This window comes from Nicrophorus vespilloides, unplaced genomic scaffold (genome assembly GCF_001412225.1).
Source record: "Nicrophorus vespilloides isolate i.1.1-1 unplaced genomic scaffold, Nicve_v1.0, whole genome shotgun sequence".
Taxonomy (NCBI): Eukaryota; Metazoa; Arthropoda; class Insecta; order Coleoptera; family Silphidae; genus Nicrophorus; species Nicrophorus vespilloides.
Window position 1 is genome coordinate 84519 of NW_017100084.1, and position 26886 is coordinate 111404.

Below are 26886 nucleotides of genomic sequence, written 5' to 3' on the forward strand. Positions count from 1 at the left end.
TCCATCAATCACCATAGACCAAACGATAGGAATCATAGCAAAGTCAGGTAATTTAGTTAATTTTAATTTTTAATCGTTAATTTTTTTCAATTTTAAATTACAGACAAATGGATAAAACCACATAAATGTATCAACTCGCTACATTTCCAGCTTTCATATGCATCTTGGATCTATAACAGTTTCAGAGAAAATCACTAAAATGTCAACTTTAGAGTATTAATTTTTTCAACTTTGCACGTGAAATACAAATAAATGGATGAAACTACAGCAAACAGGATTGGAATGATGGTAGGAATATAGATTAATACCAAAGTAATAGTAATATACATAATAATTATTATAAATGTTGTTCTAATTTAATTTTTTATTTTTTATCATACTGGAAGCTGTAGAAAACGAAACCAATTAGATACAAAGAATTCGTTACTTTACAGACACTTTTTGTAACTGGTAATTCATATGTTACTTCTGAAACTTCAGGATCAATTCACTTCAGTTTCTCGTGGAATATCCAGCTGTGCGCAACTTAATCATTATTGCTGTTATCTATACTGCTGCTAATCCTTCTACTTGTTGCTTGTGGCGTTAAGAAAATGTTTGTCTTTTTTTATAATTGAAGATTAAAATATATATTAATGAATGTATGTTGTTAATATTAAGTAACTGTAAAGAATTATGTAAATTATATATATTTTATTATTTGTAATATAAAGCAGACTTATATAAGATTCCTATAGGATATTGAATGTTAAAGTAAATGTTAATTCAGAGATACGCACAAACGTTTTCGTATAGAAGTCGCCTAATTTTTTTACCAATAAATATGCTAAAATTACAAAAAATTAAGAAATAATTTATTAAGATATCATTAGCAATATATAGTAATTATTTCTTTTTAATATAATTAAATCTTACATTAATAAATTCGTGTAAATAAAACTTAATAGGTCAGAAACATCTATGGTCCTTTGCATGAGTTAACTTTTTTGAAATTATATATATTTCTTGTTCAATTTTGTTTGAATTTTACTGCGAATCGTGTTTAATAATTTAATTTGTCCACTTTTATTTGAAAATCTGTACATCCATATTGAGTTTTAACGACCGTCACTTGTAATTAATCTCATTTAGTAATTAAATTTTAAAATTAATAAAAGTAATAGAAGTAATAAAAGTTCGTCCATTATATATGCACATTTTTCTTCGGAACTTAAAATTAGTGTCCAAAATATGCTTTTTCTTGGCGCCCGTGGGATAATAAGATCGATGTGCCCCTCTTCATAAGAAAATACACGAGAGAGGAAGCAAAATTGCCGACTCAAAAGGCTTCCGTCCCCGTTACTATAGCCAATTTTTTTTCTAAATAAATATACATTCATTTGTCTTTTCTAGTTCTTTCATTATTTGATAAATATCACCACTAATATTGTGTTTGCTTTTAATATTTCACGTGAATCGGCTTTTTTCCTTTTGGATTTTTTCTTATCACCTGAGACCGTAAATTCTATATCACTAATCATTTGTTCTTTTTTTTCTTCCTGGAGGATTCCACCTCATATGGTACATTTAACCTGTGACAGACTGACACAATTACCTTAACCTCGGTCTTTATACATTAATTAAGGTTTCTATAACAACGTAGAAGAGACAAATCGAGCAGGGAATCCTGCGGCTCCGATTTCACTAGTTGATGGGGGAATTCTTTTCTTCCATTTCTTATCAACAAGTGCAGACATCCCCACTTCTCTATTTTCTTTTATCGCAAAACCAAGCTCATTTTTGTTTGAAACCTCGTACCGTCTTCATATACATTTTTATTGTGTTTAATTCCTATGTGTATTTAAGTTTGAACAAATTTATTCTGTAAGTAATTATTATTATTATTAAACAATTGAATAACGAACATTATGAATCTACATTTTTATTCGGCTAATTGTGATAGTTATAATTTAGCGGATTTTTATTATTATTTTTTATATTTCCTTTTTATTAATATTTCTACCCTATTTCTACCCCTTTCGAGTTTAATAGCCACCACAATTTATTGTGGGTTTTGGGAATCGAACCAACGACCTTTGGTATTAGATTTTCGTGATACAAGCAAAAATTCAATTCAAAAGTAACTTTATTTACATACATAATTATTGATACAAATCTCTCAACATAATTATTGCATAGGTTTATATTTCTTACACTTTTAACAATATTATGGAGATAATTGCCGGAGCAATTATTTACATTTGAAGTGCTTAGGATACTTAAGATTAAAATATTTAAACTATGGTTGTTAGTACATATATACAACTATTTCTATGTTGGAGGGAAAATGTGCGTGGTAAATTTTATTTAAAATGCATTAAAAATATATTAGGCCTCTAGGGCCTTATCAATTATTTATTTAGGAGAGGAGTGATGGTGTTGGATGGGGGAGGGAGATAGAGAGTATTTACATGTGGAAGAAAAAGAGGTTTTGGTATGGAAGTTTATATTTTAGGTGTATTGTGAGCTCTCACATTTGTGATTTCTGTCTATTATTATTTAATTGCAAACTGTAAAACGTTTCGGTGGCTTCAATAATGTACTGATCGATGTGAACTATTCCAGCTTCTTGAACTAGGTCGGTGATTCTAATGTCCCTTTCGCGCTAGTCGAAAACATTTGTTTTCCAAGATTTTTAGTTTCTTTTTGTGTATTTCTGCGGCGCCACACCAGACGGGTGCCGCATATGTTATAATAGGTCTAAGTAATTGCTTATACAACAGGATTTTGTATCTTTTTTTTAAGTGGACTGTTGACTAATTTCCTATAAGAATAAAGTTAATGAAAAATTAATAAAGTTTGAAGTAATTTTAGACAAATTTGTAATAACTAGGAAATTAGTTAAATTATTATGTAATTTGAATTTCCAAGTAAATTTTAATACCTGTGTCGTGGCCAACCAATTTATTATCATCTATTGTATAACTAATATGTATATTTGTTAGATCTACCACTTTCCTCTTAAGTATTACAAAGCAAATTTCACGTAACTTTAAATTGTATAGTTGCATCTATTTTATCACCACTTAACAGCCTTCTTCCACTCCTAAATATTTCGGTAGGACCATACAACTTATATAAAGAAACGGTTGTAACGGTTGTTCTTTACCGCCCACACTTTGAAATAAACACATTTTTATGTTATATAATTTAATCTTAGCTAGAGGGTCGAACTATGAGGAAGTCTTAGTTAAGGGGTCTAACTGAGAAGATAGTTTTACTTGGAGAGTCCAAGGAAGAGCTTACTTCTTAAATACTAACTTAAGAGGATAATGTAACTCTTAGTAATAATCCCTGAGATCAACTATTGTATTGTTGAATTTTCAATAAAACTCCGATGAGTATAATAAAGTTAATTAAGAATATTGCATTTAATATTCATAAACGCCTCTAAGACTCCACAACGACATAACTACGAGATAATCCAAGGATTTCTTAATCTCGGGAATCCTGAATCTTACAAAATATGAGGAAAAGAGAACTTCGCGAGTTTAATCCGTTCCAAAATTTCCGGATTTTTACTCGTATAGTGAAATACTCGTATAGTGAAACACTCGTATAGTGAAATACTCGTATATTGAAACACGTTTTCCCATATAAACTAATGTAAATTACGATAATGCGTTCCATGCCGGAGAAAAAAATGTATAACTTGGTCTCGATTTTTCTCATGAAATTGCTTTTCATATATATGATTATGTTTTTTCTTTGGCTTTTTATTCGGAGACATGTAAGTGTTATTAAATTTTGCACAAAAAAAAAACACAAATAACAGCAAGAACTGTTTTCCAATTCACACATGGTGAAATGAGTTTATATTTGTTTATATTACTTGTACCGACAAAGGGACTTGGTGGAGGTCTCTTGTTTATTGAAAAAAGCTTATATAATGTGTTTATATATTATAATAATGGTTGGACACAATACATTTGTGTTCTGTATTTGCAAAGTATAGTCCGCTTCAAACAAAGATGACAAAGAAAATCGAAGATGGTTAATATATTCAAAAATACATTAATATGAGTGCACAAGTTTTAAAAATTATGTAGCCGGCGCGCAATTCAGGACTTCTCTTCTCATTGACACTCGTTATAAGAAACGTCGCTCGTTAAGCGAGTCATTTTTCGTACAATTAATTTTGCACGTTAAGCGAAATGCTCGTTAAGTGAGGTTCCACTGTACTTATTATATAAATTTGAATATCAAAGTAAATGTTAATTCTTATATGAATAAAGTTAATGAAAAATTAATAAAGTTTGAAATAATTTTAGTCAAATTTGTAAAGACTAGAAAAAAAATCTCTAAGAAATTAGTTAAATTATTATATAATTTGAATTACCAAGTAAATGTTAATACCAGAACCATACAAAGTTTAAGGAAATGATAATATGAAGATCTCGCCAATTTATATATTAAACAAAATACAGTTGATTCCGCGCTTAATCGGGATATCGATGCAAGTAATGAGCAAATTCATAATTCAAGCAATATATCAATAGTTTGCAGGCGGACCTAACCGTTAAAACCAATAGAATTGTTAAGAACAAAAAAAAAACAGGCGTATAGGAAACGCCTAATTTTTTTACTACTTTATTATCTCTAACAAAAAAAAAATAGTTGTGAGACACCAATAGTTTTGCAGTTCAACCCGAGTATTAGAACCAATAGAATTGTTAACAACAAAAAAAAAACGGGCGTTGCCGTTTCTTCATCTAGCATTCGAGGATATGATTTGCAACTGCTGTTCTTTATCACTACGCAGAGATACGCAGAAAAGTTTTCGTATAGAAAACGCCTAAATTTGTTATTACTTTATTTTCTCTAAGAATAAGGCCGACCCGACCATTAGAACCAATATAATTGTTAAGAACGAATAAAGCTGGGCGTTGCCTTCGTCTAGTGTTTGGCGATATCATTTGCAACTACAATTGGTTATATTTATCCAAACGTTTTCGTATAGAAATTGACCAATAAACATGTTAAAATTACAAGAAATAATTTATTAAGATATCATTAGCAATATATAGTAATTATTTTTTTTAATGTAATTAAATCCTACATTAATAAATTCGTGGAAATAAAACTTAATACAAGAAATTCGTCTCTTTTTTATAAATTATAACATTGAAATAATCATTTTTGCATATCAAGTGAACGCAATTTTATAAAACAACTATGCTTTGTTTAATATTTACACAGTTGTGTTTATAAAAGAATATTTAGAAGATTTATTTTATTGAGGCGCATTGTGGGATATTTTTCATTTCGGGCTTTTAAAAAATAAGACAAAGAAATTTTGACGATTTGAATGCCACTGCATTAATTGTAAGGTTGTTACCATTACAAACTATAACTTAGGTTAAAAAGAAAGAAATGAATAAAAAATTTAAAAAGAATATATTGAAATATATCTAATAATTCTTGAATCATGAAACAATCTGAAACAATCATTATCATATCTACATAATCATGTAATATTACATTTAGGGTGATAAAATTAAGTTTTGTTGAGTTGCCTAAAAATGTTACTAGATTAATTGTTGGTAACATGTACAACTTGTTGTTTTTTTTATCGCGAACATTTGGATCAATATGATTGGTGGTGAGCGCCAACGGCAGTATTGAGAATCTGTACCGGGAGCGAACTGCATAGTCTCACTTGTTTCGAAAGCATTGTCCGTTGGTGTCCATCTTTTGTGTAGTGAAAAATCTTCAGATCAGAATTTTGCAGAACCGCGCACACTGATTGAAACTTATGTAAGTTACTTTATTTATCATCGAATGAACTAATGGCCCGCATGTTTCTTGGAACGCGGATTTTATTTAAAATGGGGGAGCGACGCAAACCCCACAAACATGGACCGGAGGGAAAGGACCGTAAGCATTTACAACAACAAACCAACAAAAAAAAAGTTGTTCTTTTTAAATGGCGGCCTACACGTCTACGAAGCTTTGCTGTATTTAATTTGGTTTTTGCGAATAATTGTGCATATCCATTCTTATTCGGCTGATAGTAATAGTTTCTAAACTAATTTTTTTAACTTTTGCGCATTTTTCTACCGCCAATCCCATCGCCATGATTGGTTCGCACTTGTAGGAATCTGCTATTACCGACCAAGTACACCTCTTAAACTCGCCTCGGTTTCAGATCAAATTGTTTAGTTAAGTTTAGCGACGTCTTAATCTTAGCGGTAGATTTAATTATTTCGCACTGGTAGCGAGTTGGAGAGCATTTCAATTTGTTAGTTACAAAGTTCACATTAGTTTTGAAAATTCGAGATGATTCGCCATGTTGGATTGTAATGGCCGCGACTAGAGTGTAGTGACAAGTTTCTCTGTAAGTACTTGCTATTAAATAATTAAAAAGCGACCATTATGTATGTACATTCTTATCGGTCCGATAATAATAGTTTAAAAAAATAGTTAGAAAACTTTTAGGCTCTTCTTTTGCCGCCAAAACCGTTATAATTCGTTTATTGCCGGGCATAAGAATTTTTGTTATGTACTTATGAAAAAGCCGGTGATTTGATTGGTTCGCGGAGGCTGCGCGCGTAGGAGTATTCAATTTTGTTGCCGACTAGGTTCACTTCAGTTCGGAAATCCTTACCGATTGCACCGTATTGCATTTTAATGGCCGCGACTACTGTTTAATTCCCGACAGAATACAAAAGTGAATCAAATTTCTCTGTAAGTATTTCTTATTAGATATTTATAAAGCGACCATTATGAATGTACATTCTTATCCGACTGATAAAAAAATAGTTCGAAAACTTTTGCACTTTTCTTTTGCCGCCAAAACCGGTGATGTAAATCGTCTATATTGTTAAACGGGGCAATTCGAATGTGGGCACATATATGGGTGGGGGGGTGGTGGTCAGCGGGCAGAAGAATTTTTGTTGCGACTGTTCTAATGTAATTTTCCTGTATTTGTTATGTACTTTTGAAAAAGCTGTAACTTCTGCGTTCTTTTTTTTTCTTCTACCGTTCATATCCGGTGATTTGATTGGTTCGCGGAGGCTGCGCGCGTAGGAGCATTCAATTTTATTGCCGACTAGTTCACTTCAGTTCGGAAACCCTTACCGATTCCACCATATTGCATTGTAATGGCCGCGACTACTGTTTAATTCCGGACAGAATACAAAAGTGAATCAAATTTCTCTGTAAGTATTTCTTATTAGATATTTATACAGCGACCATTAAGAATGTACATTCTTATCCGGCTGATAAAAAATAGTTCGAAAACTTTTGCCGCCAAAACCGGTGATGGAAATCGTCCATATTGTTAAACGGGGCAATTCGAAAATTGGCACATATATAGGGGTGTGGGGGGTGGTCGGTGCAGAAGAATTTTTGTTGCGACTGTTCTAATGTAATTTTATTGAATTTGTTATGTACTTATGATAAAGCTGTATCTTCTAAGCTCTTTTTTTTCTGGCCAACGCCCAGTGACATGTTTTGCCGAATCTTCCATATTGTTCACTTTTGTTTGAAAACTTGTGACTTTTGCAAACATCCACACTTCTTTATTATCTTTTATGGCAAATATTCCGTGTTTTGAATGGTCCCCACGTAGGAATTCTTGTATTTTATTAAAAATCAAGCTCACTTTTGTTTGAAACCTTGTACGGTCTTCACGTTCATTGTCTTTGTGTTTAATTCCTATGAGTATTTAAGTTTGGAACAAATTTATCTGTAAGTAATTATTATTATTAAACAATTGAATAGTTATAATTTGGTTTTCAAATTTGTCGCATTAACCATATTTATTTGTATAACTTATATAATTTAGTTTATAAACTTTCGTATTTTTTCTGCCGCCATAACCCGGTGATTTGATTGGCTCGCACTGTACCGACAGTAGGAATCTTCAATACCGACGGGGTTCAATCATTGTTTGAAAAACTATGCCGACTCGAGAGTTCATTTTGTTTATTGAATAGCCAAGACTTATGTTAAATGCAGAAGAATATTTACATTTGAATCTAATTTTGTGTAAGTATTTGTTGATCAACCAATAATTGTAATGGATTACTTTATTCCGAATACGAGGAAGAACGTTATAAATTACATATTACAATATTAATTGCAGATAGCTTACTAATTACAGAGCAGTACAGTTTATATTGTTTAAAATTATATTTGATTAAGGAATCAAAGTTGCTTTGCAATTAGGCAACTTGTGGTATACGGCGCCTGTTGCTGTCTTCGCTAGTGTTTATATAACCGCCATCAGCAATGATCTTTCGCGCAAGCGGTTTAGCTGGTATCCGTTAAGCGTTTATCCTATTCTCATAATACTGTTGTTTATTTTATTTGAAATACAAGTTTAGCTGGTGACAACAATGTTAGAACATAGATTTAGTGACTGTTACTATAAGAAAGTATAGAGCATGCTGATAGCAAAATTTGTAAGTTCGTTATTTGATTACAAAAAAAAAGAATTTGCCGGTACTCGTTACATCTGTTTCCTATTCAAACTTGTGTTGTGCTTTTTTATATTTTTTTTTATATATGAACATTTTTTTTGTCTCAATGTTACATTGATAGTTGTGATTAGCCTATAATATTCATTTTTCTGTTACCAGTAACATTTAGTGATATTAATGAAATACTGGAAACATGGAGGATAGCGATGACACAATTAATGTGGTTGTGAGGGTGAGGCCTACAATCAGCAGAGAGCAAAAGGAAGGATGCAAGGAGTTCTGGAAGGTTGAGGACAATACAATCTGTCTGATCAACGATGGCAGTTCAACTATGCACGATAATTTTTACATATTTGGTGAGTTATTACTTTTGAACAATAAGCTGTATTATAAAACTTAATTTAATTCCTATTAGACTACATATTTGATAAGCAGAAGAAGAATGCAGACGTCTATAATAAAGTTAGACCTATTGTTCAGTCTGCTATTGATGGTATTAATGGTACAGTATTTGCGTATGGGCAGACATCATCTGGAAAGACACACTCCATAATGGGAGATCAAAAGGAGAAAGGAATCATACCGCTGGCTATAGATGATATATTTCATGTTATTCAAAATGATAACAAGAGGAAGTATTTGCTAAGGAGTTCCTATATTGAAATCTATAACGATAAAATTAATGACTTGTTGAATAAATCACAAACTGATTTGAAAATCCGTGAGGATATAAGTGGTAATTTGAGTATAGCCAATTGTGTGGAGGAGATCACTCGCTCTAGTGATGAACTCATGGATGTTGTGATGAAAGGCAACAGAAATAGACAGATCTTTGGTACAGCTATGAATGAGAGGAGTTCCAGAAGCCACGTAATATTTAAAATAGTGATTGAGTCATCCCCAAGTGATGATGTTTGTGGAGATGAGGAGATTCCAGTGCAAGTGTCACAATTGTATTTTGTGGATTTGGCTGGTTCTGAACGGGTAGCCCAGACAAAGGCTACAGGTGCAAGACTCAAGGAAGGTGGTCAAATAAATAAATCGCTTTCAATTTTGTCCAGAGTTATTCGACAGCTTGCAGAGAATGTAAGCCATGTAAATTTTAGGGACTCGAAACTTACAAGACTGCTCTCTAATGCATTAGGAGGGAATTGCAAGACCCTTATTATTGCTGCAGTTACACCAGTTTCAATAGAAAATACGCAATCTACTCTAATGTTTGCACAAGCTGCAAAGACAATTAAAACAAAACCACGAGTAAACCAGGTGCTTACCAATGAAGCTTTAATAAAGCAACAGAAAAATAAAGAGAAGAAATTGATCAATCAACTCGAACTTGAGCGTACAAAAAACATAACTTTACAAGTAAACCAGTCTATGAAAGATAAGATGATTAAAAGTCTTGAAGATCAAATAAAAAATATTCAGCTTAGTTATGTAAGAAGGGAACCAATAAGGACCAGTAGTCGAAGACATACAATGGGTTTTGAAAGGCCAAGTTCGTCCATGTATAGTAAAATTCCTCTACTTAGAATATCTGAAGAAACAAGTAAGTTGACAAATGTGTCAAATTTGTATTATTTAATTACAATATATGTCCAGAACCTTCTCCATCCTTCCTAACTGCGGAACCTGCTCCATCCGATCATTCTGAGGAGGCGCTAGATACGATTACCATTCCTGATGAAATGGATGTGTCCGAAGTAGAATCTACTTGCAGTACCCCCAAACGAGTTCTTCGACAGCGACTTGTGGATTTGGATGAATCGCACACCGAACTTAAAAAGTTCAATCAGTACGAACATGATTTCAACACGATGGTAAATTAGAATACTAATATGATTGTTATATACTGATACCTTTAATGTCTTGTATAGCAGGAATTGGAAAATTTGAATAAGGAGCTGGAAACGGAGAGGACTAAAAGGAAAGACATTGAAGAGAGTTTCATGTCAATGCGCGATTTAGTTGTAAGTCTCTAAATGTTTTAATATTACGTGTAGTATTAATTATATTTGCAGGACAAGCTAGAAATTAAAAATAGTGAAATGGAGATATCAATGGAGTCTCTCAAGTCGCGCTTCAAAATTCGCGAATCTGAACTATTAAGTGTGATGTCAAAAAAGAAATCCGATATTGCACAACCCATGGATATTTCTACAATTGATACGGATAAAATTGATAATAAAATGCAGTGTGAGGAAGCGAAAACAAGTAAGGAGTTCCAGATTCGTGAAGATAAATTATGCTTGGAGGCGAAGTTGGTTATGGCGATAGAGCAGAACAAGTTACTTTTAGAGGAGAACAGTGAAATTAAGTTCCGAGAAACTTTACTGAAAAATAAGATATTAGGATCATCCCAGAATGAAAATATGTCGACTGATGATTTGACTAACATAAGGAAATGCGATTTACGCAAATCAATAAGTGACTCAAAGATCTGCATTTATGATGAACCCATCATGGTCCGATCAAGTTCTTCGCCGAACATAAATGATCAATCAGTTGGTTTGACGAACTCTAACGAAGAAATTTTTGAAGATCTAAGGAAAGGTTTCTCATCGCTCCAATCACTGCTTACAGCAAATTCATCTCATCTTACCAAAAGTACACGTGAGGAAGTTAACATAGAGCAGAACGATTATGTAAATAATCTACAAATAAGAAATAATGATCTTGAAATGCAAATAATAAAACTCCAGCAGGAAAATGAAAAACTTCTCAATGAACATTCTGCACAACTGACTACTATGAATGATAATCATTCGGCTCAGGTGATGACCTATGAAAATACAGTAAAGGAACTTAGTGGATATAATAAAACTATGGCTGATGAATACAATAGTCAGCTGACTCAAGCTAATACTCAAGCATCCATTGAGTTAAGTGACGGTGAACATAAGTTAGCAAAAGCTAATATTACAATAAGCCAACTGCAAAAAGAGTTGCTTACAGTACAAGATCAATTGAACTTAAATGAGAAAAGTAAGACGTCTGAAATAGGTAAGATTCAAAGCACTTACTCAGAACAACTGTCTGCAATACAACAGGATATTGCCAATAAAAAACAAGAAGAAAATGAGTGCACAGATGAAATTGATTTGATAAAGGAAGCTTTAAAGAAATATGAAACAGAAATAGATAATTTGAAGCTGAATATAACAAAGCAAAACAATTATTCTTTAGAGCGATATAATAATTACGAACGAGTTATAAATGAAATGCAGATAACGAGCAAAACTGTATTAGAAGAGAAGGAGTGCGAAACTAAAATGGTATCTGAGAAGAGCATGGAACGTATTAAGGAGTTAGAAGCTAATATAAGTTCTCTTCAAGTAGAATTGGAGACAAATAATAAAGAGAGTATCGAAATATCAATGGAAGTAAAACGTTTGCAACTATTAGTAGAATCCGGTCAGAGCAGCTTGGATGCAGCAAACAGATCCTATGAAGCTTTGCAATTGCAGCTGCAGCAAGAAAAAAGTTCTCTGAATACTCAAGTGGAGACTGCAAATAAGGAACGCAATGAAGCAATCAAACAATCTAAAAGCATGCAAGAGATGTATCAAACGACCATGGACAACTTGAATGCGGCGAGCGAATACAGCAAAAGCATTCAACATGAGTCCAACAAAGATATGAATCTGATGAGATCAGAATTAGATCAAGCTATTGAAGAGAAGAAGCAGCTTGCTTTGGAACTAACAAATGTTCGCCAGCAGCACGAACAAATAAATGCTGCCACAAACGAGCAGTTGCAAAGCCTAAAAAGTACATTGAATGCCAACAACGAGGAGATGAAAGAATTGAGAGTCTTATTGGCTGAAAAGGATGCACATTTAAAGAATATTAATGATGATTTGGCCCAGCAGTACAAACAGAAGGTGGGGAAATTAGAAGATGATATTAAGAGACAAGATGATACCGTAAGGGTGAGAGATACACAAATAATAGAGCTTACCGCATCACTGAAGAATGCTTCTGATGAAGTGTTGCTGCTGAAAGAGAAATTATCTCAAAGTATTAAATGTAATGAAGACCTGTTAAATGAAGGTTCCATGCAAATACAGCATCTTGAAGAGGAATTGAATTTGAAACATAACGAATTGAAAAGAACTGAACGGCTGTTTGAGGAATTGAAGCTAAACCACATTGTTGAAGTGAAAGATCTTGAAGATAAGATCAAACAACACGAGCCTGCGGTTAAAAGGGAAAACGATGATAATGATACCAATAATGAAGATTCTACGATTCCAAGTGATATGGAATCTGATACAAAGCCTCTTAAACATATGTTATGTGAATGCGCTATAGAGATAAAGAGATTGGAGGAGCAACTAAATGCGGTGCGAAATAATCTTGTCGCTGCAGAGAAGGCCAATGAAGAGCTGGAAAAGAATTATAAATCGCTCTACGATACCCACGAGGCTGAAATGACTATCAAAAATCAAGAGCTTGCTACAGTTAATGATACGATCGTCCAATACCAGAGGCGTCTGGCTGATTCGAGAACCGAGTTGAAGGATGCAAGAATAAACATCGAAGATTTGAAAGAAAAATATAATTTGGAGATTAGTCAATTGAAAGCGAATCACAAGAAGAAAGAGAGCGAATTAAAGTTAGATAAAGATACAAGAATTATTCGCAATCATAAGGAACAGATCCAAGCTTATGAAAATAAATTACGATCTGTTAATGCTATCAATGATCGTTTATTGGAAGAAAGTTCTGATCAGGTGAAGCAACTCGAAATGGAAGTGCAGAGTGTACAGGAGAAAATTACCGCCGCATATAACAATCACGCAGATGAAATTGAAAGAGTTCGTGCTATGCATAGCGAGGAAATGCGCGCACTAATGCAGGCTAATGACCATAAGGACTCTGTAAAAATAAATGAACTTAAAGATTCGTATGAAAAGACTATGCAGCTTCAAAATATAGAAATCGCAGCATTGCAGAAGAAGCTTAAGGAAGAACTTAGGAATAACGAAGCCAATCTAAAGGTGCACACAATTTCTAAAAGTAATCTAGCAAATGCGTTGAATGTCGCAGAAGAAAAAATAAAAAAAACTACAAAAGAAATTGAAAATTTAAAGGAGACTCATACTAAGGAAGTTAAAAATATAAATGACAATCATAATCGCGTCATAGAGAATTATCGCCAGAACAACGACTTATTAAAATCATATGCGAAGAAGAACAATGATCTTGAAAGCGAAATAACTAATCTGAAAATACAAATTCTAACGGCTCGTAAAAATTGTGACACCATGACAGAGTCGTATTTGACGAACGTAACGAAAATTAACCAAGACCACAGGAAGGAGATTAAATCTTTGGCAAATTTGAGTACTCGTAAAGAAGAAGAATGTAAAGAAATTGCAGTAATTTTGGAAAAAGAGAAATGTGAGACTACGAAATTAAAAGAAGAGCTGAATAAAGCCTTATTGACGATTACTAAATTGACTAATACAACTGATGAGCAGAAGAAAAATAAAGAGGATATCGACTGTAAATTACACATCTTGAATACAACAATTATTAATATAAGAGCTATAAACGAAAAGCATAATAGAACCATAAAAGAATTAGAAAAGGACGTTGCTGTCAAGAATCAAGAGATTAGGGAAATTAAGAAAAGAAACTCTAATTTAGAAGAAAAAGTCAAGGAGATGGAGCTTGAGAAAGCTAATGAAGAGGAAGAAGAATCACAAGAGACTGAAGAAGTTGATAATGTGCCCGAAGTCGCAGTACAAGATGGCGCTATTGCCAGCCTTGATACATTGGAAGCAAATGGATGCTCTTCGTGTGAACAAACAATAAATGAACTTAAATCGACTGTGTATAAGACGACACTGCACAACAGTAAATTAATAGACAATTGCTACCGATTGAGGAGTAAAAATCAGTCGTTACAGTGCAAAATTAACGATTTCCGTAAAGCTCTACAAAAGACGAAAAATCACATGGATACTCTCAAAAAAACTTTAGAGTCCGAAAAAGATAACACTCGTAAAATGACTGAAAATTTGACTGTTAGCAATTCAGATGTGCAAGTACTGAAAGCTAAGCTCGCGGTGGAATACGCGAACGTTGAAAAATTGAATAAGAAGATCGTGGAGCTTCAAACTGCACAAAAGATCTACAGAACACATTTAAAAGAGCAAACGGTGGAATCTAGGTTTGAAGAAGCGAATACTTCAAAGTCGTTCCAAGAAGGAGTAAAGGAACGCAGGCAGTCCCTTCACGACCAGCGTAGGGACATTGATGGTATGTTTCCAGTTATTTGCTCTTAAACATACTATTGTTCTAATTATTTTTTTGCAGCTTGTGAGAAATGTCAGAAACGCCGCGCTGAGATCGCGGAGTATCAAAAGAGTAATGACAATTTGATGAAGTTAAATCAAATGCTGAATGATCAACATAAAATTCTCCAATCTAAACTTAGAAGTGATGAAGACTCTGACGCACTTGAATTGCAGGATCAATTCAATTGCACTGAAATTCTTTTAAGAAATTTAAACCGGTGCATGACCAAAGGGTATGATGCATGCGAACATTGTACATCTCTGTTGAACTTTACCAATAAGAAGGTGCTGGCATTGAGCAAGATCTCAGAGACAAATTCGTTTTGGTATACAAAAGTAGAGACAGATTCACAAACTATAAATGAAGTGTTGAAACTCGTTGATCGATTTCTGCCAATTTTAGGTAATTAGTTTTCAATTAGTTAAAACAGCCCTAATTTGATAATTTAATGTGTTGTAGGTAATTTGGAAAGTGAAAGTCTTAAGACTCTGAACAATGTAAAATGTAAGCTTGAGGCAGCGAAAAAGATGTTAGCAAATAAACGATGCTATATAGAAACATTCCTCGAAGAATTGAAGAAAGATGTAAATGTCCTGCAACCAATTTTGTCTTCTCCTCCTGATAAACGTAAGCTTTCTTGTTTTGCTTTTTTTTTAATATATTTACACATTTATTTGTTTACAGGCTGCTTGTTTTTCGAATCTAACAAAAATGTTATTGATTTTTTCATGTTGGTCATTGAGAGGTTGACAACTTCCTTAAAATATTTAGATGAAATATGCTTGGAAGAAAAGGAAAAGACACGTGACAGGATCATGGAATTAGATCAAAATGTTTCGTATGTTCATGACAAAATCGTGCGCAACATGCCTTGCAGCGTCAACATACTAAACTATAACCAGCTGGCGCTTAAATATGCATCGTTAAAGGCACTCATTCGTATGCGCTTGGACAACAACGAACAACTTCAAGACATTGCAGATTATCTGCCGATGGATGATGTTCGGCAACAAACAGCAGCTCAATCCACTTCGCTATCTTCTTTCATTCCAAGTGATACATCATTTCATACTGTTATACCTCCAGCATCAACATCAACTAGTCCACCCAATTTACTTCTTCGAGCTCGTCGTAAAATAAGAAACGTGCCATCAACTTTCGTTCCAACTACTACATCCGTTCATACTTTCATACCTCCAGCATCAACTTCTACTAGTCCACCCAATTTACTTCTTCGAGCTCGTAAATTAAGAGACATGCAGAAAAAAGATTAATTTTAGTTGGCTGTGTTATTTTTTGTGATTATATATATATTTTTATCTTAAGTAGTTCTAGCTTTGTTTATTTTAATATTTATTTTATAAGTTACATTTTATATAACAGAATACCTATATTTTATTGTTATTATACGTGTACGAATGTATAGAAATTTGTTTTTAAAATGTATAGATATAAGTAGAAAATATATTAACTGTAAATTTCCACAAATTAAATATTTTATTGAATTGGATTAAACTGATGGCATTTGCAATTATATAACTCGCTTCTCAAATATTTATTCTCATGCTGTGTTAGGTGCATAAATAATTTAAAATGTTTGTTGGGTTGCTTGTGTGACGAGATTTAAATATCTAAAATTTGTAGTTTTGTAGTTAAATTGAAAATGAACCTATCATAGTTTCATTCGTAAATTTAAAATGTTTGCCGGACCCTGATATTTAACAATATTATTAAGCTTATAGTATATGTAATAGATAATACTTAATGTAACGTTAATATGAAGATGTATAATATATGTTAAGTAGTTGATTTGCGTTATTTTCTTGGTATGGTATATATATATATATAATACTATTTATATTTAAGTATGCAAGTTTTGAGCTAATATAAATTGTAGGATTAATATTACAATAAGAGTCGATCAGAACATCTTAATAAAATACTTTATATATAAAAACAAATAAGAATTGTAGCATCACAGTCAGTAAGTAATAATAATATATGTTTAGTAATTAAATATAATTTTTTTCTTTTGTGCTTGTTTTTGGTGAGAATTGGTTAGGTATTAGCTAATCGTTTGATTATTGGGCACATAGCTGTGTTGTGTTAGTAATACGATGTTTATGAGTTTCTCAGATATTGAGGCAACGTAGTTTCTTGTCTGGTACATCAGTGGTGTACTGGAAGGAGTTCGTTCTTTCCTGATCTAACTCATGTCTGTTAAAGTCCAGTTCCTCATCACTGAGAACGTAGGTCACGCAGTCCTTGCCATCGCCCATTAATGAGTCTAGAGGTAGTTTCATTTCCTGTATCTTCTGCATCAGTGCATCCTCCAGTCCGTAAAGGTGATCATCTTTGATATTAGGAAAGTGCATTTTACTGAAGTGCGCCAACCGCAACACGTACTCAACATTATGACCACTCGGTCCTTTTGACCGCATGATCTGATCCACCATCTTCGGCATCGGTGCATCTCCAAGCCACATGTCGTTATCCTGCTGCGCAACGTATACTAGGATGTCGAAGGAAGGTCCGTTGGAAGGATAGAAAGTGGTAAAAATAGTCGTGTATCCACCGAGCGTGATTTCGCGCTCCTTTAAATTCTGGATGACCTGTTCATCGCTAACAATGAACGCCACGCCATGCACGACACTCTGGAATTCATAAAAAATCACAAAATTAGTATGATTATATTTAGGTGATGTCGAAACTGCTTTCTCGTGTGCGCATGCAGCATCAAATTTTCCTTCTTTCTTTAATATGGATACGTTTCTCAAATGTAGGTGGACAATTAAGTTTATATCTTTGTCTTGGATTATATTTGATATTATAAATATAACATCAAGTGGGTCATTGCAATTTCGAATTTCAATGTCGGCCGGTTTAAATAGACTTTCCGTGTAGCCAATGAATGGGATTAAAGTATAATAAATAAACAGAAATGATAATAGGCTTCTAAAGACAAAGATCTTTTGTAGCTATGCTATGGTGATATGAAATAACCCGAGCAATTCTGGGATTTCCGTAACGTTGCACTGATAAGAACAATGACACTCACCTTATCATCCGACACAAGGGTCGCCACGCGGCTCAGCTGTAATACAAATAGTAAATAATGAAAAGTAAGTCTTTTTTTGCAGACTTAGGAATCCGGCAGTATTTACCTGATCTTTGGTTCCGCGGTGCGCTTTGTTGCCCTGCCAAAATTTCCTAGAATATCCTCTGATGCTTCCGAATACAACTTTCTTTACGTCAAAATCTGGTTTCCAGCAGATGCTGCCGTAGCCAAAGATCCAGCAGGCCTTTGCGTCTTCACCGGTGACACCGTTTTGGACTGTGATGCTCTTCCTCGCTTCAGCCATGGTTCGACTGCAAGTGAACCACTAGAATAACTAATTGAGGTTTGCGAATCCTTCACTGAGCCATGCCTACCGCACAGCCCGTCCTTTTTATACTTTCTTTCAGTCTATTTACTGGGGGGCTTCGTTTACTTTTATTAAATGATTTGTTTTCTGTTATGTTTAGATGCCCAGACCAACTGTTTACAACGCGCGCCCGACGTTCAATGAATGGCAGACCGCTGTCTCGCGTGTCCCATAAGCGGAACCGCATGATGTAATCCTGACGCGCATTTCAAGTTCGGAGAAAGTTCAAACCTTTCGGAAAATCGAAAGAATTTCCTAAATTCGCATCTTTTTTCTTAACCAATTATCAATATATTTGTCTCAACTATTAAATTTATTTTATTCAAACTTTTTCTATGATATTTGTATATTGATAGCAATTATGTCAACATTTTATTATCATAATAATTACTTAAACATTTGTTATATTAAATATATATTTTTAATAACATATATAAATACATACAAAATAAAAGTATGAGACATAAAAACACATGAATCATTGCAACAGGTTGTTTAGCAAAGGTTTTTCCGCCCTGTTTTGTAATAAAGTTACTTACAAGACTTTCTGCACAAATCGTTTTTATTTTATTATTATAATGATATTAATTTTGATTGATCCCAATTTCTTAGTAATTTTCTCTTATCATCAGCTCAAGCATTTTAATATTATTTCTATGAAACTCATGACTTACGTCACACAATAATAGCGATATTCGCAAAGTGACACGTTTTGCAACATTTATGATTTTTTTTAAATTTAAAAATCCAGTTACAAGCAGAAATTAATTCAAGAGCATTTGATGAAAATTTTAATTAGATGTTTTCATTCGAACTGATAATCTTTGGAATTTCTGCTTATCAATCACATTTACATTAAAATAAATCGTATTGAAGAAATGAGTAAATTGGATCTATTCCTAATTTAAATATAGTCGATTCCGGTTAATTGGGACACCTGTTAATCAGGGCAGCCGCTAAAGAACGAAAACAAAACTAAGGAAATTAAACAAATTTATTCCGTTTAATCGGGACACTAATCGTGTGTCACAAAACTTTACACACAATTTATAGCATTTTCTATTATTTTTTTAATATACATACGTAAAGTTTTGTGACTTGTTTTATTTTGTGCAATTTATTAAATAAAATATTAAAAAACACTAATCCTGTATTTTTTGTGGAACTTCGGATAATTGGGACAAAATGTATCCCGATTAAGCGGAATCGAATGTATTTCAAATATGTATTCTATATGAATCTTTGTCCCTCTTGCATAATATTATTCAGGTCACAAATACACAAAAATAAAATCATTTGGAGACAAGAAGCTTCAAAATATTTTTAGATTTTCTTCTACTTATGATTATCTGAATTTAATACAAAATAATCCAAATAAGTTTTACTCTATTATTTATTAAATTATTTCCACACAAAAAGGTAAACATATAAGAACATTTTCGTTTAATAGATAAAACATTATTTCAGTATAACAATTGTTATAAGTCGTATTTAATAAAAAAATATAGAAATATAAACGTTTGTTATTGAAATAAATTGAAGAATTATCTGCACTACAATTCTGTTGCATTATTGCAATAAAATATTTTTTTTTATAAGAGTGTATTTGGTTACATCTAAAGAAAGGGCAAAGGTTCAAAATAAATTGCAAACGCGCTCGAGTTGGCAATCATTCAATTGAAGATCCAATTGTTAATGTGCTTGTGAGGTGTTTAAAGCGACATAAGATAAGCAAGTTTTTTTTGTCTGTTACAAAGAAGAACATTCAAAATCCTTCTATTACTTCTGCACCAAATAAGTTGTAACGGTGTAGGAAAATTTGAACGTCTGTAATACACATAAGCAAGGAGTTAGTATTACATTTTGATGTCAATTATATAACAATCATTGGCATATTCAATTCTTTTTATTTACAAAAGCAATGTTATATTTGTCTCGACGTAATTACATAGATTTATTTGTCAACTCAAAAACTTATATAACTTAATCTGAATTATGGCTTGATTTATTTGTAAAATAAAAACTTGTTACTGATTAAAAAAAGAGTAGAAACTTAAGCCAATATAAGCAGTTGCATTTAGCTCAATTTATTGTCTAGTAGTAATTTGAAGAAGTAAATATTAAGAGTATTTAGGAACCGTTAGTCTACAAAAGTATTGCAGCACCTAGCATGAAAAGAGAGGCAAATTAACCCAATATTAGCAGTTCTAATCAGGTCGTTCAACTGTAATGATTTCCTGTCCGGTTTTCGGTCCACACAAACATTATTATCTTATTCCTGTGTAATCAATGCATGGAAATTCCTAAATATAAATTATTATAAGTGAAAGAAAACAGAGTTTTTTTTACAAACAATTTTGTTAATTTCTTATTGAAAATTATTAATTCCGATTGATTACAAAAGTAGAGTATTAATTTATTTGATCATTTGTATGAAAGCCAATATAAATGCGTTCAAACGAATGCTTTATTTAAATGTATCAACGGTTTTCGTTCCGGTTTTGCTTTCGTTACGGTTGGAAAATCTGCTTCATAATTTTTTTTTTCACCAACTGCGTTTTAATAAATCATATTCAGTTAATTTCCTCTTTTTTTGTAATTAGTGTTTGAACTTTAATATAAATTAAGCGAATTCGAATATGCCAAGGATTCGTTACGTACGCTCAATGCGAATGGATTCGTGAAGTCGCTGAAGCTTCCTATATTCAATGTTAAAGGACGACTAGCCCTTCGTATAATAAGGATAATATCCTTCTGAGATTCCGTGTCTCCGTCGAACGGAATGGAATCGTACGCTGCATTCACAATGGACAAACTCTGAAAATCATTCGAAACATATTTAACTGTTTCTCTTGTGCAATACCTCCCATAGTCCAGCTTCGATCAGTCCGGTTTGTAAATTAAAAAAAATAATTAATTGACAAAATAAATTCTGAAAAAAAATGGACAAAAATAATCGATTTTTTTTATATGTATTTAGTCCAGTTTCAAATAGATTACCCGGATTATGCGAGGTATTGATTGTTATAACGTTGTAAGCTTTACATGTTCGATCATACTTTCTCCAGTTGCACAGGACGATATTAGAACCAATAACCAGATAATCATGTGGATCACGTTGTACATGATGTGATTCCCACCCTGAAAGAAAAAGAAGCTTTCAATTTGGATGTGTCCGTTAACGTCAATAAGCTTTATCCATTTCGTAGGCTGCCTTGGATGAAGCAACTTTCGGATTGAATCCTCGACATTTTGCAAAATCATAAATATTCCCAATAAAAGAAATATTTAATGCAGATGTTACGCAATTGCATCGAGGAACATTTCCCTAAGGCATAAATGTTACAGGTATTACGAAACGTTACATATAATACGTAATATGTAATTAACATTATTCGAATACATAAGTATAGTTGCATAAATTTATTTAATTTGGTACACATTAAGCAATGGCAAATTTAACAACATCTTTTTTAAATGATGTTTGTAGCCTGTCAAATATGAATGTCTTAAATCACTTATAGTATGGTTGCAGTTTAATAATGTTTTATATCGTGTAGAATTATAAATTGATTGCTTATACTAAGCGAAATGTTTGTTTAGAGAAACAACATGCATTAAATTTATTACATTCTATGTGAGTTAAATATAATAATAAAAGTAATTTCTAAATATTTATATCACGACATATTTATATCAACGAAGTCACATTAATATATAGCAAATTCAGTAGACTTCCGTATAATGCGATTAATAAGTTACGCTTTGTATGAAATCGCGTAATATGAAAATCTGAATAATCCTCGTATAACACGGATTCCCGTATTTCATTGAATTAGGCGTTGTACTAGTATCGCGTTATATATTTTAAGGGTGTTGTAGGAATTCGCGTGTACTGTAAATAAATTTAGAACATATGTGATTTTTTTCCTCAAGAAACTGATTATTACTCGGCAATTGTTTACATATCATAGCTATTTGAGTTTGTTATGTCTGAGTCTGCCTGAAAATTATTTTCAGTTGGTTTGATTATTTTTAGAACACTTTTCAGACATATACAATAATAAGCATAACCTTAATTATTAAAATACAAATACGACTTCAAAAAAACAATGTAATTGTATGTAAATGTAACATCATCGTCATTTATAGTATAATTATGATATTAAAATAAATTATATATATTTGAATATGAGAGTTGCTAAATTTGGACCACTTCGTTAATTATTGTAATATACTAACGACGTCGCTATGACGGTGAATCGTGAAATATGGGGAGCACAAACTGGAATGTCACCATACCCAAAATTCAAAGGTCCTGCTGATGACACGCTTAGTAAAAATTATAGCAAAACCTTTGTTAATATAACTTGAAGAATTATACTAAGTAAATGTTACAAGAAATAATATTTTAGTATTTGAAGAAATGATGATTGTAAGAAACGTACATACCGATAAAATTTGAAAAATAATTACGCTTAGCATCACTGGCGCTATGAAGATTGAAATTGTTGCGTTCTTATATGCTGAGTTCAGTGTATTCGACAATCTGAAACAGAAATTTTGAGCACTGTTTCTAGAAAATGAATTTGAACTCACTTGATGATGCGTAAATGGTAAATAACACAGTTTTTGATCTGAACTTTCCTGGATGATCTGGTTTTGAAGTGTTTCAGCTTGTCCAACTTTAAATTTAAGTGCTTGAACATAGACAAAACGCACCGGATACACACTAAGTAATCTAAGTAGCTGAAAACTATACTATATGCAGTAAAATATGTAGAGAACAATTGGGTAAAGAAGAAAATCTGCCTTGCAGGTGTATAAAACGTATCCATATAGACATAACTGTAACTGATCAAGCCACAGTCTGTGACTATGTGTTTCTCGCAAGTTATAAAGAACGAAGCCACAAAAGGTATACTAGTTAGAAATATGAATAACCAGAAGAACCTCTTACTGAGCTTAAGCAGCTTCTCATCAATTTCATCAAAATCCTTGGGTTTATCGCATTCGTTCTGGAATTTATCGATGTTATCGTGCAACCATTCGCATAATTTCCAGTTGTTGATATGGTTGACCTGGAAGAGAATTAAAACGATGTCTGGCATTAAACAAGCTATATCTGTCACAACAATTAGTTGATCTTCAACGCCAGTTGAGATAGCGTAATGGATGTGACCAAAAAAGCCAAAGAATATCGACTGTTCAATGATCACCACACAGATTAGGTATAGCAGACGCTTTAGATTCATCTTCCCAAACCACAAACCCATGTAGTTCAGAACAAGCCTATTGAATTTCAGAGACTTCAACATCGTAGCTCAAAATGCGAAGGAATTGTGTTCCAATTCGTTAGAAATATTCATTAGATATCGAAATCGAACCCTTTGATCCGGTTCACGTGCCTTCGCTCGTTTGCATCGATTGCATTTAAATCCTATAATCTTCAGCGAATCATTAAAACCGCATTCAAATACAATTATACACGAAACGAAGGCAGGAAGCAAACGTGTTGCAAGCGCCGTTTATATATCATTATTATCATTGAATTTTCGTGATAAACGCACCGACTTCCAAGGTCAATCCGAGATACGTGGATTCGAAGATCACAGAAAATAATAAAAATAAATAAACAAATGGATGTGTACATTTTTTTTTTATTTAGGCTGGACGCACGCTTTTTCAGATACGGAACTATTATGTAACGCTTTCGTGTGCACAACCAAATAAATGTAAACATTTAGTGTTTTGAAGCAACCAAAGATTAAGATTGTTTTGACTAATTAGGGAATTAATTAGTTTTTGGTTTTGTGTTATGGATTCGGATCTGTTCGAAACGATAATAATCGAGGACTTTAACTGCACAAAAAGAGACTTGACTGAATGAAATTGTGATTTATTGTTAAGAAAATGGACACATCTAGAGTTTAAGCGTATGGCGTATTATGTATATGTTAGATATTATGTATATGTTATATAATTTAAGAAAGGCTTAGGTGGGACATGGCACATGGTTGGGAATCACGTATAAAAGAAAGGAAATTTCCGAGTTGATCTTGCAAAGTTAAACAATAGTTAACAAAAAATATAAACAAAAGCAACTATTGTATTAAGCAATATAATTTAAATATAAATTAAGCCATTAGATAATGTTGAATAATGTTATCATGTTTCAAATGATTAAAGTGATAATAAAAAAAAATCAAAAAAATAATGTATTAATAGAAGTGTTTTATATTTACATAAGTTAATTGATATTATCTGTAATTATTATTTTTTTTAATTACTAACTACAAAAGTACAAATTGACTAATTACCAATTAATGAAGGATTAATTAAAATTTTTCATTGAGAAAGTAGAGATTTTTTTGTCAGGATTAACGAACTCTAAATTGATTGTAAGCTCTGGTGATGAAAACTTACATGAAAGTCCTTGATCTACAATACTTTTATTTTGTGTCACACGCTTTTGATATTGACTTTTTGCCAAAAAATGTTCCTATCCTATTTTCCAATGGTGTTTTGCGTCTCAACAAAATACAATAACTAAACTAAAATTTGACAAACATTATTAACTTGTAGCCTCGAAATCAGTTTAAAAAAAGAAATAATAAACACAAGACAGAATTCATTCTTATCATTTGACTACTTTTTGCTTTGCTTTTATTTTGATTTTATAAAAAAAATAATTGATTGCTGACGTGGTTATGACGCATTTATGAAAATTAATTTATAATTAGATTTGCTTTAATTATAAAAGTTTTTTTATTCAAATTATTGTATTGTTATATAGGCTACCCAAATAGCGTTCATGTTTTATTTTCCGATTGGATCTTTGTTAAAAAATGAATAAATTTGTAACTAAGTACACTTCAAAATCAAAGTACAGATAGACCAAGATATTGCTATCGTTTTACACGGTACTTTCTTTACACGATTTCGCTTATGCATGGTTTAAAAAATATTTAAATTAAAAAACAAAGTTTGACCATCCTTCGTTTTACAACACGTCCTATCTTTTTTTTAACACGTTTTAGCTTTTACACAGTTTAAAATAATAAAATAAATTAAAAAAATAGAAAATATCTGGCTATGATAAAAAAAAACTATTTTTAGCTGTATACATTTTGTTTTACACGGTTTTACATATAAAAGTTACAATTTTGATATACACGTTTTTCTCGTGTAAATCGAGTGATAGGTGTACTTTCAAATTGGACATCTTAGTTAGGCAAAACTATTAGCATTAAGGTGAATTGGTTTTATAGATAATGTTGAGGCCGTGAGGTGCTGCCACCTAGAATCCTCACCTCCGCACGTTCCTGATATCCTGGTGATCGCGTAAAAATTTGTCATAACACAGAAGAAAGCCATCAATCATTTAATTAAACAATTACATAATGCTTATAAACAATAGTCGCTTAAACGAAAAAAAAAACAACAAAATAATGTAAGTTCGAAAGAATCGCTTATGCTAATTGACTTACTATACAACGTGTTGAAGAACGGACGAGTAAATAAATAAATTCGCCAGCAAAAATATGAACGGGTTCTTTCATTTAATATGTGTTTCGTTCTTTATTTATATATACTTTTTTTTCCTTCCACTGTCCACATGTAAATAAATAACACACGTAATGCCGATACGTAAACGGCCTTTAATTGTTTCTTGTCGCTGTCATAATTTAATCGTGTAATTGAAGTGGCATTTCCTTTCTAAGCGCGGTATACAATCAACGTACAAAAAAAATAATTATAAGAAGATGGTACTCGCACTTTCTGAGCAGGAAACTCTTTCCCTCATCCTTTTATTTATTTCCTGGAACATTGAATAATGGACCGCTGTTGCTTTTTGTTTTCTTTATAAAAATTACCTATGCAATCAATGATCAAAGATCATTTCATATAATTTCTTTATTACCATTTCTTGGGCATTCTTTTGTCAAGAATACAAACATACAATTCGTTCCTAGAATGAAATTCGAAGAGAAATTCTTACCTTTATTGCTTTATTAATTTCCCAGAAGGATTGATAACCGTTCCATGTATTACCTCTACTTAATTAATTAATATAATTTACTAAAAGCATTTCACTCTATCTGATTTTCATTAATTGATTTTAATTATCGACAGCTATAAAATTTCGAAACATGAATACAGCATTAAAATAAGAATACTACAATTCTTGCAAAAACAAAATAATGATTAAGTATAAAGTTTCATGCATTCAAAGTTTGATCGAACAATTTCTTTTTTTTTATCTCAATTGACTATCGACTAAATAGTTTGATTATAAGTCACATGTATTTTCCCCTATTTTCAATGATCTTTACAACATCTAAACAAACAATCAAATAAAATTTATTTACCTGTTCCATTTCCAAAATCATGTAAATTTATTCAAGTACAAAAATAAATATATTTGTTTATTCCTTCTAATTTGGGTTTTATCGAACTAAATTTAATACATAATATTAACAAAATTTATTTAAACAATGATACAATTACATAAATAATTACAACAGAGAGGTGAAATTAAAAAAAATAACACATGATATTATATAATTAAACAATTTTTTTTTATCCAAATGTTGGAATAGTTAAACTTGGATTTAGTACAAATTTACCAATATAGTATGTTTTTTTTATATAAATTATCATCAAATTTGTATTGTCCTTCTAAG

At 32.1% G+C, this 26886-nt stretch overlaps 2 protein-coding genes across 13 annotated transcripts; one reads left to right on the forward strand and one right to left on the reverse strand.

Moving 5' to 3' along the window:
• Positions 1–1844: 1844 nt before the first annotated feature.
• Positions 1845–16083, forward strand: LOC108567074 (kinesin-related protein 4-like). Of its 8 annotated transcripts, none has more exons than XM_017927303.1 (9): positions 1845–1863; positions 8625–8821; positions 8881–10014; positions 10068–10285; positions 10343–10435; positions 10487–14735; positions 14793–15176; positions 15234–15401; positions 15459–16083. In XM_017927303.1, exons 2-9 carry the CDS (start codon positions 8659–8661, stop codon positions 16046–16048), a joined length of 6999 nt encoding a protein of 2332 aa, XP_017782792.1. In that variant the 5' UTR covers positions 1845–1863; positions 8625–8658; the 3' UTR covers positions 16049–16083. The 8 variants fall into 8 exon arrangements, with proteins under 8 accessions (XP_017782792.1, XP_017782786.1, XP_017782794.1 ...); XM_017927297.1 differs by lacking the exon at positions 1845–1863 and adding an exon at positions 5627–5796; XM_017927305.1 differs by lacking the exon at positions 1845–1863 and adding an exon at positions 5627–5796 and having other exon boundaries at positions 10346–10435.
• A 665-nt stretch (positions 16084–16748) lies between these two features.
• Positions 16749–24794, reverse strand: LOC108567107 (glutathione-specific gamma-glutamylcyclotransferase 1). 5 transcript variants are annotated; one of them, XM_017927372.1, is made up of 6 exons: positions 24626–24751; positions 21259–21340; positions 20861–21016; positions 17939–18143; positions 17833–17868; positions 16749–17428 (listed from the first exon to the last, which is right to left on the reverse strand). In XM_017927372.1, the coding sequence occupies exons 4-6, from the start codon at positions 18134–18136 to the stop codon at positions 16907–16909; spliced, it is 756 nt and encodes a 251-aa protein (XP_017782861.1). In that variant the 5' UTR covers positions 18137–18143; positions 20861–21016; positions 21259–21340; positions 24626–24751; the 3' UTR covers positions 16749–16906. The 5 variants fall into 5 exon arrangements, with proteins under 5 accessions (XP_017782861.1, XP_017782866.1, XP_017782863.1 ...); XM_017927376.1 differs by lacking the exons at positions 16749–17428; positions 17833–17868; positions 17939–18143 and adding exons at positions 19695–20026; positions 22652–22748; positions 22799–23280 and having other exon boundaries at positions 21245–21340; positions 24626–24794; XM_017927377.1 differs by lacking the exon at positions 20861–21016 and having other exon boundaries at positions 24626–24698.
• Between the last annotated feature and the right edge of the window lie 2092 nt (positions 24795–26886).

Coding starts and splice junctions, on each gene's coding strand:
- LOC108567074 (XM_017927303.1), top strand. CDS start 8,659: ATGGAGGATAGCGATGACACAATTAATGTGGTTGTGAGGGTGAGGCCT. Junction 10,286..10,342: donor AACATGATTTCAACACGATG/GTAAATTAGAAT, acceptor TGTCTTGTATAG/CAGGAATTGGAAAATTTGAA. Junction 10,436..10,486: donor TGTCAATGCGCGATTTAGTT/GTAAGTCTCTAA, acceptor TTATATTTGCAG/GACAAGCTAGAAATTAAAAA.
- LOC108567107 (XM_017927374.1), bottom strand. CDS start 18,136: ATGGCTGAAGCGAGGAAGAGCATCACAGTCCAAAACGGTGTCACCGGT. Junction 17,869..17,938: donor ACCGCGGAACCAAAGATCAG/GTAAATACTGCC, acceptor TTTGTATTACAG/CTGAGCCGCGTGGCGACCCT. Junction 17,429..17,832: donor CCCTTGTGTCGGATGATAAG/GTGAGTGTCATT, acceptor TATGAATTCCAG/AGTGTCGTGCATGGCGTGGC.